Below are 15,302 nucleotides of genomic sequence, written 5' to 3' on the forward strand. Positions count from 1 at the left end.
ACCAGAGAGGACAGAGGAAATATGGAGAAGGTTTCAGTAAGTTTACACTCATTCACAAAGGAGCATAATCTAATATTTTCACCACAATATTGCATCATGTTCTTCTATCACACTGTAAAGTAACAAGAAACTTAATTGAGGCCAAGTTTACGCAACATTTCAAGTGAAAGCACATTGTTTTCAAGTATTATCTTCGTTTACATGCTGACTGTGTACAGCTGCCAAGATATTTCTTTAATCTATTTCTGATCATCTTTTTTCTCTTAAAAAAAGAAAAAGTCAAACGCCATCTTACGAAGCCGTTAAAGATTTTGCATTTAATTGACTGACACACTCGGCAGTATGTTTCCAAATCTTTTGGAGGCAGAAGAGATTAAATTTTCTCCAAACTCACGAGCTAAATAGGAATATTGGATAATCGGTTACCAGGCAACATGCTCACTTTCTTTTGGCCAGATTTGGCTAAAGCAGAGTTCTTCCTGTTGAGAAGCCTGCGGCTGTGCCTGTCGAATCTTAAAATGTCTGGACAACCAGAAGACCTAGTTTAATATCCACAAATTGAGCTTCTTTAAGAAAAGAAAAGCCTTTTTTTTAAAATTCAGTATTGTGTCTTTTATTGTAACAAAAACAAATATTCAAATCTAGAATGTATTCATTTGTGGTTTATCTAAGGTTGGCGATTTTTCCAAGAAGTTTCTTGATACAAGAGACACACCAATATTGGAAAATACTTTAATGATTGAGATTGAACTGATATAAACTTAAACAACTTACATCTTGTTTACGCGCCAATGTTTCATTATTTTTGTGTTTTAATTTCAGAGAAGTTTTGCATTCGATGGCAATATTTTTTAAACAATGTCCATTTACATTGAAACGGCACAAATAGTGACAACGGTGTCGTTTGCAGGCCAGGCCAGGAGTTGGTGCTGGCAAACACTGTTGTTATTCTCCATAGAAGACCTATTTACGACGGCTGTGGTGAACATGCTGATAAGTTGTGATTTCCATGGAGTCAAAGATTTCTGAAAAGTTGCTTTTTCTCCCATTTGCATGGAGACAGAGTTGTAGCATTTTCAAAAACCTTGTTATATCGCCGAAGCCCCAAAACGCAACATAAATGTTCCGTATTCACTTTAAAATGTTGTCATGTAACAGGTGCCTTAGTTTATCATAATGGTCGCCAATGCAGCACCACAGGAGCCCAGCAGCCCACGACCAGACCTTGTAAGTAGCCCTCACGGCATTTTCTGAAAGTCAACACATATAAAGTGATTTGAAAAGGTATGTTTCTTTGTTGTTTTCTTCTTTCATAGAAATGTAACAGGTGTGAATTAATTAATGTCTGTTCATTGTCAAGAAAAATATTGGAAAAAGGAACAGAAATGCCTTCTGTGGCTAATGAATAAATAATGCTGCATGTTTTAACACATGGCAAATCAAAGTCTAACTGTGTGAACCTCTTCATAGATATGAATATTTCTCATTACAGTTGAACTTCAATCATTCAGAAAGGCCTTCAGAAAAAAGCCCGTATTACACTATAGTACTGAACTAACTTTATGTTCCTAAGAGGTTGAATATCATTGAAGTATCAGAAACAATTATGCATATCTATTTGACTTCTAGTATTACAATCGATTTCTGCTCGGTCCCACCTGAAGAAACACAATTTTCTTTTTAATATTTGTAGAATCTTAAGTGAAAAAAACTGGCAGAGTTTACTGAGTTCCAGAACATTCATTTTCTACAGCTTGCTTCATCCGTCTTTGAGCTGATCCCAGCTGGGCGAGTCTTTCACAAAGAGTATCCAATTACAAAACTAGCATGCTTTCGGATGATGGAAGAAGGTTGGACTACTTGGAAAAAGAAAAAAACAAAAAAAAAACCTTGTGAGCTCAGGCTTAACATGCAAACTAAACTCAGAAAGTCTGCTTTGGCAAACAAGCGCCAAAATAAAGCTGCTAAATCACAGAGGAAATGAGCAGCTACTGTTCATTCTTTTAGCTCATTGGTCTTTTGGAAACCGACCACAGTGCCATTTCTTTTCATTTAATCACATTAGGGTGTGCACAGATGTGGAAGCAGTCTGAAAGCACACTAAAATATACACATTTACGTCTTTTATTTTTCTTCTGGCCTCTCGAAAAGGAGATGAATGCATCATTGCTGGGACTACAGCAGCTCATCAGTCAGTGTTTGCTCACTCGATTGTCTAAAAATGGCAAACTGAGAGCAACCAGCGAAAAAACATCATGTAACTTATTTGTTGGAACGCTCTCGTGAAGGTACATCACTTATCTGCACCATTCAGCATCCCAAAGCAGACCAAAAAACTGCCTCGCCGACTCTCCAACCGCGGTAGTACAATAAGATCTTATAAATGTTGAATAGCTCTCATTCCCTGCTCTATTTCTCTTGTTCTCTGTCGCTGTCTGCATTCTACAGAACAGTGAATAAGTAATTTGCCTTCTTGCCGTCAGCTCGTTGAGCAACACAAAGGACAGCGGCAATGAAATACGCATCGCTCCAAAAATGTCCATCGAGCACAAGAACTCATTTCATGCCGCCTGTTTGGATTGTCGACCGCACTTTCCCCTACATTCCTATGTTTTTCCAGCATTTTTTATTTTTTTTTAATATACAGTATATATGTTTTATGGTTGTACATGACTTTGGCTGTTTTATAAATACATTGTGGTCAAGATGAAGCTTTTACCAGAGTATCTTTTGAAAACTTAAGAAGTTGGACAACTATTTTTCCTCAAGTAGTGCCTAAAGATTGAAGGTCCACTACAAGAATATTTGAAAATTCCTTCATACCTCACATTCCTGAGTGGAGAGTGCAACAACATATCAACTCCAGGCTACAATTCTTCCTTGAGCAGAATTCAAATGTTTTTGTTTTTTTGGGTCGTCAAAAAAATTCTGCCTGCTATCCCATGCAAAATGGATTTTGTTCCAAGATGTTCTTGGGTTTTTATTGCCTACAGAAGCGTGATGCTTTTCAAATCTGTGCTTTCTTCTTTGGTAAGGCGTTCAATGTTTGGGTGCTGTCTGTCAAATGATTGAAAGCACACTTCATTGCCAGTCTTTCAGCCTCTATCTTCAAACCAAGAGCGCCATCTGGTGGAGTCAGAAAATATAGAAAGTGGTTCATGAAGCTTCATTGAAGCTTCATTTGATCATCACTGGATTCTTCACCCATTTCTTGAGGTGTGTGTGTGTGTGTGTGTGTGTGTGTGTGTGTGTGTGTGTGTGTGTGTGTGTGTGTGTGTGTGTGTGTGTGTGTGTGTGTGTGTGTGTGTGTGTGTGTGTGTGTGTGTGTGTGTGTGTGTGTGTGTGTGTGTGTGTGATTAAGTTGCAAAAACAACACCACCCACTTGAGTCTGTACATGCTAACTCCATTGTTTTCAAAATTTTTGCAGACATCATTTTCAAAACATTACCATGTTAATGGGAAACCTTTCTGAAATGAAAATGTAAAAACACTACCTTTTCACTCAAAGGTCCATAGACTGAACGAAGTTCCTCATTTGAACGACCAAAGATACAGTACTTTGGATTTGACTCACATTCTATTTTGAAGAATGGTGCTACAAAAGTGGTAAAACCATCAATTTGATGGGTATTAATGGTCATTCTTATCACTTGACGGAGCTGCAAAGCATCAGTTTCTGATTTATTAGTGATTTAATTGAGCTTCTTGTTGTAGAATATCTAAGATCTGTTTGATTTCGGGCCTACGTATTCACTGATATTTATGCCATCTGCCAGGTCACTGCCACCCAGGCCGGTTACGTTGTTGTTAGATTTGAGCCCCTTAATCAACGTTGTTTTACTGGTGGCGCCAGCAACTGGCCTCGAAGGATGAGATTACAGGGAAACGACTTTATATACAAGGGGGAAGAGTTTGTTGGGGGGGTCAGATTGTGCATGCCTGTGTGTGTGTGAGGATGGTTTGGGGAATGTGTCTTTGTCTGTCAGGTGTGGGAGCGCTCCGGCTTTATGTCTGAATAAATTCCACTCTAAGCATCTCACCCTGTGTCTCACTTCATCTTTCCAAACCTCCGGCCGTCACTGAAGAGCAGAAATTATCCACTACACTTCTAATATTGTGGGTTAAAATCAGTGCAGGTTGGGTTTGGGTTAGCATGTTTTCCCTGAGCATTTGAGGTTAATTACTGGCTCTAATTTGTTTATCTGAGTCTGTTTTTCTCTCTGATGGACCTGTCCACGGTGTACCCTGCCTTCAGCTCCTGAACCCTGCGACCCTGAACTGGATGAAACAGCACAGAAGACGGATGGATTTAAACATATGAGCTATTTCCACTGCACCACATCAGAAATGTCTACCGTACCATTCGGCGTCATTCAAATATACGTTTTTCAAGCAAAGTCATTCTTTTTCCGCAGAAGTCCCTGTTTTACAGTATCTTACATTCGTATTCACTGTGCAGCAAAGTCGATCACAGCCAAGCGTGAAAAACAAGTGCGTCAACGTTTTACTGGGGAAATCTGTCTGCTTCACAACTCCCGAAACCTGCACAACTTTGGATTTTTACAACGCTAAATCAACTTCAGCCAGACACACACGCACACATCCACACACACACGCAATCTGCTACGAACTACATATTGCAGACACGTCTCAACTGTCCGTTTCACCCCATCACGTACATGAACACTGCACTACACACATAATCTCTTCAAAGTACAATTACGATATGTTGCACACTTAATTGCAAATGTCTCATTGTCTGGTTCCATCACACACACACACACACACACACACACACACACACACACACACACACACACACACACACACACACACACACACACACACACACACACACACACACACTAACTGCAAGTGTCTGTCTTGTTCGGTTATACACATGTTGCTGTCGCCTTTCTGGTACATTGCATGGACTTGCATTCATTGCATGGATTCATAAGGCACATATAATTAATTGCTCATATACACCCAATTCACACTCACATAATGCAAAGTCACACACACGCTCCCATACCAGCCATATAATGAGGTTATGTTGCACACATTAAGTATCCCTCTGACTCATTCCATCACACACATGCATACACAAAGTTACTGTTACTATACAATGCTGATTACACACAACAATTAAATAGATTCCCTTGTTGATGTCACACCACCGAATAATCACGTTGGTCTTGCACAATGTGCCCATGTGCATGCGTGTCTTTTTTTCAAACTATATGATGCAGAAATGTCCTGCACCCAACTGCAACTATCCTCCACACAAAAACACCATACATGCATGCACACACACACACCTGTGTCACTGGCTCTAAATGCAGACCGGTTGTGTACACCCAACTGCAAGAACCCCCCCCCCCCCACACACACACACACACACACACACACACACACACACACACACACACACACACACACACACACACACACACACACACACACACACACACACACACACACACACACACACACACACACACACACACACACACACACACACACACACACACACGCACATATTGTCAAGCTGCTTTTCCATGCTCAGAGTTAATTTGCGATTAGATCACACTGAGATTTAATCGCCCTTTGATCTCAGGTTTTAGCTGCATCGGAGAGTGGGCACACACACACACACACACACACACACACACACACACACACACACACACACACACACACACACACACACACACACACACACACACACACACACACACACACACACACACACACACACACACACACACACACACACACACACACAAAGCTTCTGTATCAGCACATCATGCAGACACCAAAGTCTTTAAAGACTGTTATGATAAATAAGGACAACAGAATGTAGGAAGCTGAGTCAAGTTCCTAAATAAAAAGAACTCTCAATGTGCATACACAAGAATGTTTCTTCCGCCTGTCTTATCCTTGTTCTCTCCCTCCCTCTCTCGGTGGATGAGACCAGCACGGCTCGAGATGTTATCTTCCTGCTCACTATTTTTGGTTATCTGTTGTTCTTGTCTGGAGTCAGGAAGCAGGTCTGGCTTCAAGTGCAAAGAGAAAAGGACAAGGATGGAAAAAAAAATGATTCACAAGTTTCATTCAGGTTTCTCATTTCTGGTCTCAGGATGAACACCAGAAGATTTGACATGTGAATGTCAAAGATGGATCATTGTGTGAATGCAACTAGTTTACATGGATGTAAAACGAGGAGTTAATCGAAGAAACTGATTTGCCTGCGTGGTTAGTAGTTACTTCAACACTATGAGCTTCCACAGAAATTAAAGTGCATGAAGAGGAAACCTTCTCGAGGACAGACTGGCAAGAGTCACTACATTCTCTACATCAAACCTATATTCGTCCGTTTAAGAATGAAAGGGAAAAAATTGTGATTTCAACCAGTAAAAGTAAGGAGGCAAGGATGCGTTTTACCGAAACCAAAACTGTCGTTGCCATTGCACTCTACTGTGGGAAGCAGTGATACAAGGTGGTTTGTAAAAAATTAAGTATTAAGAGGTCTGTTGTATAAAAAAACTCTTAATACTTAAATCATGTGAAATATAATTATTCTAAAACTCAAGTTAAAACTGATAAAGATGTCCCACTGGAACAAAAGGGCCCTTTACCGTACTAAAGGTCATGAAATCTAACAGCTGATGACAAGTTTAATGCACAACTACAATGAGATGGTATCCTTTATAGTGATTCAGTTTACATGATTACACAAGCTGTCATCCATGTGTTTTGAGCGTTGATCAATTTGTTCAAACCATTTCAGGTGAGAACACATTGTTTTTTTTTATTTCAGGAAAGTTCCAGGTTAACACAGCAGCATTTTAAAAATGATTTACACAGAAACGGCATGAAAAATATGTAGTTTTCATGTTGGGCAAACTGTGGGTGCTGTTGGTTGTTTTTGTAATGAAACCCCACAGATGTGCAAAAGAGTTTTTGAAGTGGCACATTGGAAGTTGTTTTCCAAACGTTGTGCTGTTGTCATGTAAATGGACACCTAAAACTCAACAACATTTTCCATTTGAAAATGTTGCAGTTTAAACTGGGCTTTAGGTGGTGTGCTCCAGTTTTTGTCCTGGTAAACACAATTGTGAGTGATCTTGTTCAAGATAATAGAAAACGTCTTAAGCGTTTGGAGTTACTTTTGGCATCTTGGCAATGGTTTATAAATCAGGGCAGTTCTACGGGAAAGTCCAACAGCATGAAAAATCAGGGTTTCAAGAAGATGCCTTTGCACAGAATGACTTTTAACGTTGAAATTCAAAAACAATTTATCAAATGAAAAATGCAGGGTAAACCATATATGACAACATTATAACATTACATGTCTGGTTTTGCACCTCAAGGTAACAGTCAAGACAGTTACAAACTACATATATCAACATAATCATTGTGAAAGCATGTATCCAAAACCAGTCATCAATAACTTGTTATAATGTGAAAATTAAAGTCCAGCAATGAAAAGATATGAACACTTGATGTGATGTGAGAGTTGCAGGGTTGCAATGTGGTTTATGCTTTGCGTGAGGTTCCTCACTTCAACCCTTTAAAAAACCCAGAAACAACACAATTAACTCCATGTTGCATTGTTGACTCTGTATATGAACTCAGGTTGTACCTATAGCTCCGTGCATGTCGAGTTTTAAATGTGGTGATCGTGCTGCGCTTTCTGTTTGTCAGCAAATCTCCCAGGTGAGTCTGGCCCGAGAAGCGAGCCCAGTCAGCCTGTGCGAGGGTTCGCGATAGTCTGGGGTAAGGTGAGGATTTCTGTGCACATTCATTTCTGTTATTTCAGGTCTGATCGGTGCGGGAAATTGCTTCAAAGCATGTGATTGCATATCGCCACCCCGCATCTTGTTGCAGTGTGGACCTTTAGCAGGTGCCGAATCAAAGCAGTTCAGCACTGCGGGCGGAGACCCACACGAGGAAATTGTAGTTCCTATCCATATGGTGCCCAGCTATACACACATGTACACACACGCGCAAAAAAAGAGAAAAGATCTGAAATCCTATCTTTGGCCGACTGTAGCGCTCGCCCACATAAATGTCCGCTTGGCTCTGCTCTGATCACATAATTGCTCTGCGCACACTCTCCCACACACACACACACACACACACACACACACACACACACACACACACACACACACACACACACACACACACACACACACACACACACACACACACACACACACACACACACACACACACACACACACACACACACACACACACACACACACACACACACACGCACACGCACACACACACATCCAGAGAGCATACACTAAAGCTCACTGAGGGAGTTCACACATACATACTCTTAAAACCTGGATATACACAGCACCCACACACGCATGCATGCAGTGCAAACAGGCTCCGTTCAATATGCCAAGACGCAAACCGTTCACACGTGCAGGTGAGCACACACACACACACACACACACACACACACACACACACACACACACACACACACACACACACACACACACACACACACACACACACACACACACACACGCACACACTCACACACGCACACACACATGCACGCACACATGCACGCACACACGCACACACACATTTACGCACTCGCAGCAAATACCAAACAAAAACTCCCACCAGGCCTCCCACGCACAGCCAGCGTGCTGAAGAGCGAGCGCATCAGAGACGCAGACGCACACAAAGAAGGAGGTGAAAGGGAGATGCAATAAGAGATGAGACCGAGGACAGGGAAGGCTCTGAAGACCAAACTCACTGACGAACAAACTCAGTTAAAGTGCACTACTTTTACCCATTATTTTTTTTTACATTCCTAAATATGAATCACTTTTTCAGCCTGGATTTGCCACATACCACCAGGAGGGGTGCCTTCACGTGGGTGTGAGGGTGTACTAGAAGAGAGAGTATCTTTTCGGCTTGACCCTCCTTCATGACACTGGAGAACGGCCGCTGGCTACTGAGCTGCTGTGATTATCCCGATCTATCCCGTTGTTTCAGATAAAGTAGGCACAGAGCAAGATTTTCCAAGAAGCAGGGATCCTATCACTAGACCACCGAGCATGTCTTTTCCTTCTTGTGCTTCCTTTATCACTGTAATATTCACAATAACATGACAATAAGATGGATTTAGCAATATTCATTTCACAAAAATCTTCCTCAGAACGACTTTTTCATGAAGGTCAAAATGCTGCCAGTGGTTAGTAACCTAGCGAAGCACAAAGCTGGCATGAATAAGTTAAAAAGTAAAGCCAAACAATTACTACGGAAAATGAATACAATGTTAACAAAAAGGGAATTTTTGTGAAAACTTCCTGTATAAAATACAGTAATATGTCCAAAAAAAACCTATCCTATAGCTGTTGCATTATGCATTTTTTATAAACTCAGGCTGACAGCACAGCTTTGAGACTAATTTGATAGTAAAAAAGAAGCCATCTTTCATGGCAGCATCACCGATATTTCAGGTCAGGTCTTAGTGTTGTATTGCGCCGCTATTAAGAAATTGGTTTCGACATCAGTGTTTCCTTTGAAGATTTTACAATTTGCTTCTTGGTCTCGTGGCCGGATTGGAGTCTATTTACAAGCCAGTTTTGGCCGATGGGCTTTATGTTTGACACTCCTGGTCTGCAGTTTGAAAAATCAAACATTGCAGTACACAAAGGAGCAGACTTTATCAAAAGAGCTGGGGGGTGCATGTTCATTTCATAAAATTGTCAGCTCAATTTTCATTGTTCAAAACCAAAATGTGAAAATATTTTGTTTATGTTTATGTTTAGAAATACTAACTTTACTCAGGTACAACTGTCTGTATTTTGGATACGCTAAACTAATGAGAAGCCAGTTTGTTTTGGACTTTGTGTCACTGCCGACATATTAAGTTGTAACAGAGGCATTGTGGTGGATTGATTTGTTCTACTGCTGTTTTGCAGCCCGTGTTGAGTTTTGAGGCGGCAACAAAGGTACAAGAGAAGGGAGAGAAAGTGTCTGTGTGAATGGATAATCCTATCCACATTCTCCAGCTCTGCTGCAGGGAGCAGCTGGAAACTAGAAATCACACATCAAATCCACAGAATGCATGCGAATAGGAGAAAAGAAAAGACTAGTGGTCAGGTTTCCTTTTTCTTAATATGGATAAGATGGAACATAATCACTCCACTGAAATAACTGATGATTCATATATTAACCTGTACCAATGGTGGATTCTCAAAATACTCTTAAAGTTTGCCATTTTGACTTGAAAAACGTTGTCTTAGTCTGTCCACACTCACAGCATGAGCAGCTATGACTTTAAATGAAAGTAATAAATCACAATGACCCCTGATCAATAATTTCTACTGTTTATCGTAAAAGGAAAGCTCAATATGAGGAGATGAATTTGATGAAATATCAAAACCTGCTCAAACCTTGATGAAAAGTTGTGTACTTACGTTGGCAGTATTAAATTAGCTGAACGAGGCATTGTGATACGTTTCTAAAATGCTGAGTGTGTGTAATTACAAAGACTCTCTGAAGTATTGTGACGGTTCCCCTCCAACTCCCACGACGAAACCGCCAGCACCAACACTCTCACTTATGAGCGAGCTAAATTGTGAGACATGATTACATTACAGGGGAATCAATTCTAACTGCATTGTTATAATTAAATGACCTGAGCTTGCTAAAAGAAAAAAACAAACAAAAAAAAAACTGCTAAGTAATTTTCTGTGTTTTTATCACTTTAAAGGACTTGGCAGTGGCGCGTGACAATAACATTACAGATGCTGTTGGTAATGACGGGCTTTGCTTGGAAACAAATGCGAAAAGGAGAAGACAACTTGTACGTCATACGTACTTAACTCACCATAAAACGCTCCATATATCGATTGCACAATCAAACGCTCACTGTCAGACTGATCAGCGAGACACAACAAATTGATTATGAATAAAAGACCATCAGCAGATCTGTCATCTCGCGGCCCGCTGACACACAAACCAGCACGATGGCGGCGGCAGTCAGACAAGCTTATCATTACACACACCCCCCCCTAAGCAGCCGAAAGGAGAGGCAAGCAAATGCAGACTGAACCGACCCAGGTCACAGATAGATTCTGGAGAGGAGTGTTATCTGAAAAAGGCAGAGGTGTTGATTGTGGAGTAGAAAGCAGTGGCTTGAGCAAAAAGCAGAAACATATATCCACTGCATCGAGTCAAAAGGTGTCAATGCGTCAGAAATGACAAGGCTGGAGAAAATTGCTAGGCGAGGGAAAACGGCAAAGAGCGTGTCTTTGACAATACCAGGGAAAATAAGAGCGAGGAGGAAAGACAAGCGGTAGCATTATCGGGACAAGACTGGAGGAGAGTGTTTGTGGAGGAAAATGGTGGCAAGAAAGAAAGAACAACAAGAAAGCCATCTGAAATGTTGCGACATAAGTTGTCTAACTTTTCAGTGAAGGAGGACTGCACCAAGAAACAGCGTATGCAAATAATCTGCATCCAACCTGAGTTCCTCTTGGAGATGTACTTGACGTCGTCACAGGCTCCCGAGGCGAAGAGGAGCAGCAGGAAGAAGAGGAAGGATAAAGTCTTCATCTCTCTATTGTCCACTGGCACCTTTAGTGGAACAAGACAGAAGAGGCGACACAACATCAAGTTTAATATTGAAACAATTACCACCAAGAAAATAGAATTGTTATGCATCATTAGAGCGGGTGATGTAAATCATTCACTGCATCTCAATAAAGCAAACAGTTTATCAAAATGGCTTTTTCCTAATCACTCCACTCCAACACATGATCACACCAACCCAAATATTTGTAGATCAACCTGCACCAATGCTAGCGAGCCACACTCAAGATAGTTTGACATTGTTTCACCTCTTTATGGTCTGAGAAGCTTTTCACGACGGTGTTCCCTCAATATCTCCTGTGACCTCATTTAGCGGTTGAACATTTTCAAGTGAAAATGGAAAACATTCTTACATGACAGCAGTCGTTGGAGCTACTTTAATGCTGACCTCCACAATACTACAAAGTGCATTGTTCTGCAGCAGACTTCAAATTCCAATTGTTGTTGATTAAAGTCTTCGGAGGTCTTGCAATACACACAGTATGGCCAGGAGACTAATTAAATCACCTAAGTATACATCATCAATTAACCTTAATGCCAATGTGTCTGTCAATAGAGAAATGTGTGAGCAGAAACATCTGTGAGATTAAAACTATTGCTACAGGCTTAATGCCGATTCACAATCCATAAGAACAAGAAGAAATTTCGGCACTCTGGGGTCCTACTGAAGAAAATGATGCAATTTTCTTCGGCCAGCTCTTTCTGGTGAAGAAATGTGGTTGGGCTGTGCCAACCGTCTGGGCCAAAGTATGTCGGTGCCGCACTGCCCGAAACTTAAGCACTGCCATGTGCTGCGTATGCACTTTCCAGCTCACTGATCACTGTATCAGTCATATTTTAATCCTGTTTAGCATGTAGCCTGGCCACTATATGAGCCCCGCAACTCGTTAACATGTCGGAGGGCAGATTTATGTGATGCACCTGAACGCATCACTAAAAGCTGTCATTTAAAACATGGGGGTACAACCGGACCAACATTGTGGCTCGGACACAAACGCTCTCTTATATCAGTTTAACAGTTTAGCAAAATGTAATTCTGAAAACATTTGAAGCGAGAAATAAGCTGTGCAGTGGAAAAGTTAAAATGTCACTTCAAAGAAGTGTGCCTGCTGTGAGGGGGCGTGGCCTATGGGTTTGATAGCTTCTTCACAGAGTATGAACTGTCCTGCTGAAAAACGCTCTCTGCTGTGAAGTCTGTAGAAGACAAGCACATCAGCCAGAGAAAATGCACACTACGGCAATAGTCGCTGGATATGTGCAGTTCAGATTATAAAGTTAGGCTCAGCTTTCTTCAAAATGTGATTTGAACTCATTCCAAAAAGTTGGAATAAAGAGCTACATTTTGGCAAGAAGCTGCAGTGTGCACATCTCGCATCAAAATGAGACCGTATTAAAACTATGAAGGCAAATAACAGCTGAAAGAAAAAGGATTAAAGATCACCTGAAGCACAGGTTTAGAAGCAGTTCAAACATACATTTTTGAACTGGTTGAATTTAAAATAGTAGAGCTAAATTATTCGAGGACAGGCCGGGAAGACAAATCCCACCGAGACACAAACACACGCTCAGTCTCTGAGACAGCCATGTGAAATCACACTGATAGAAAATCAGATTTTCTCATGCTTTTGTGGAGAGTCTGGCACGCGCACACACACACACACACACACACACACACACACACACACACACACACACACACACACACACACACACACACACACACATACGCACACATACGCGCACACACACACACACACACACACACACACACACACACACACACACACACACACACACACACACACACACACACACACACACACACACACACACACACACACACACACACACACACACACACACACACACACACACACACACACACACAGAGTACCAAGCGACAGACTGAAGAAGGAGATTAGCTATGGCCTCAGTATTCTGATTGTATTTTTTCACACATATGGCAATAAAAAGGGAACTCAAACTGCAGCTTGAGTCCTGATTGAAATCGCGCTCGCTTCACATGAGCGGCGGGACAGGCGACGATAAAAACATTGGATGGATGCTGATACATGAGCCACGCTGCGACTCGCTTCAGAAGAAGGACAGTGCCACGAGAGAACGAGGATCCAAAACAATGACAACAAAGCCAAGTCAACGAAAACAAAGATGAAGCGTGCCGCCTGTTGTCGCCGTGTCCAATTGGAAGCGATTCATCTTTGCTTTATTTCGAGGCGTCCCGCCTGTCATCGTTTTAAAATTTAAGCATTTGATTCAACATTCAAAAGCCATTTTTCAAACTTTTTTTTTTTTAATTTGCTTACCAGAAAAAAAAAGCCTTTGTGAAATAATTTAGAAAGAAAATAGCGTGCATCGTAGACACAGTGTGAATACGCTCTGTGATTAATTTATCATCGCCGTGCAGCGTAAACGTCAAAAGCCACAAATCACACAACACGTACAAACAGCTTCCTTCTAGCACACATTTTGACATTTGTCATAACAAGAAAACACAGGTGCAGCTGATAAGTTCTAATGATGCTCCCATCCTATGCAATGTACAAATGAGTCAACCCCCAGGCGTGTGCATAGACAAACAGTTGCCATGTTTCATGGGCCCATGTGAACACGCTGAACTCTGTATTTTCCCCTGAATGATAAAAGGCAACTAATTAGTTTTGTTTTTCTTTTTAATCAATAAGTAAAGTCAACAGTTTTTTTTTCCACCGTGTTAAATTTCAGCTCATCAAAGGTTTGCAATTAGATTTTGAAGCGGAGTCATTGTTGCTGACCCTAAAACAAATGATCTTTTGTTTCTTTGTGTTGCCAGATGTGTTTTCCTTCATATCAACTGTTTCCTCTTCTATATGTCTTGTTATGTTATTTTTGCCATATTGTGTTTCGAGCTTGGTCGAATACAGTTTTGTGTTTTGATGGTCGATACACAATAGCATTGTTTTTTTTTTTGTTTTTCTTAATAAACATGATTGATCTGGCACATATCAATAAAGTGATACATTACTACCTATATTAATCATCTTTAAATCATGAGATATTCAATGCCTCAACACTTTAAGCAACTATGTGTGGTGACAAGGTGAATGTGACTTCAGGCGCCAGACCAAGGCAATAGTATCCTTATAGGCTTTGTTCTGCTTGGAGTTCATTACTGATGGCTGGAGCAATGGTCTTCAGGACCTGACCTTGCCTCCATCTTTACCTTCCTTCTCAAAGTACACTTGAACAGGAAGTGTGCCAGAGATGTCTATTTCAAAGTAATGTCTTATCTGTTGTCTTTGGGTATTTATTGTGGGTAGTGTCTGACATGCAACAGTGTGAATTCTCACTGTTGGTTAGTTAGATGTATTTATGAGGCTGATTGAATATTACAAGACCCTGCGAAGAAGTACCTATAGAAGATTAATAATAGATTCAAATGAAAAAGTAGTGTTTGTGATAGTACAAAAGCACTATAGGCTCTTACAGCACTTGGACTCTTCATGCTGTCTCGCATTAACATGACGGACAATGCTGAAATTACTTTTCTTGTTTAGTTTCAGATCCTTTTAACCTGAACAATATATAGGCCTAATGGAACCGCCGGATGTGGATATGTACGTCAGAATGTTCTCCCATCTTTCAAATGATTGCTAAAAAA

General features: G+C 40.9%; 1 protein-coding gene across 1 annotated transcript in view; it reads right to left on the bottom strand.

Annotated features, from left to right (window-relative positions):
* The window catches only part of il1rapl2 (interleukin 1 receptor accessory protein-like 2), a gene marked incomplete at both ends in the record, with an annotated part of 355,657 nt that extends 344,049 nt beyond the window's left edge, over positions 1-11,608 (bottom strand). Inside the window, one exon of the mRNA XM_080502514.1 lies at positions 11,518-11,608. Within this exon, the coding sequence (XP_080358640.1) occupies positions 11,518-11,608 (91 nt within the window). The remainder of the gene's footprint in view (positions 1-11,517) is intronic.
* Positions 11,609-15,302: the final 3,694 nt, after the last annotated feature.

Source organism: Blennius ocellaris (assembly GCF_963422515.1).
Source record: "Blennius ocellaris genome assembly, chromosome: 9".
NCBI classification, from domain to species: domain Eukaryota; kingdom Metazoa; phylum Chordata; class Actinopteri; order Blenniiformes; family Blenniidae; genus Blennius; species Blennius ocellaris.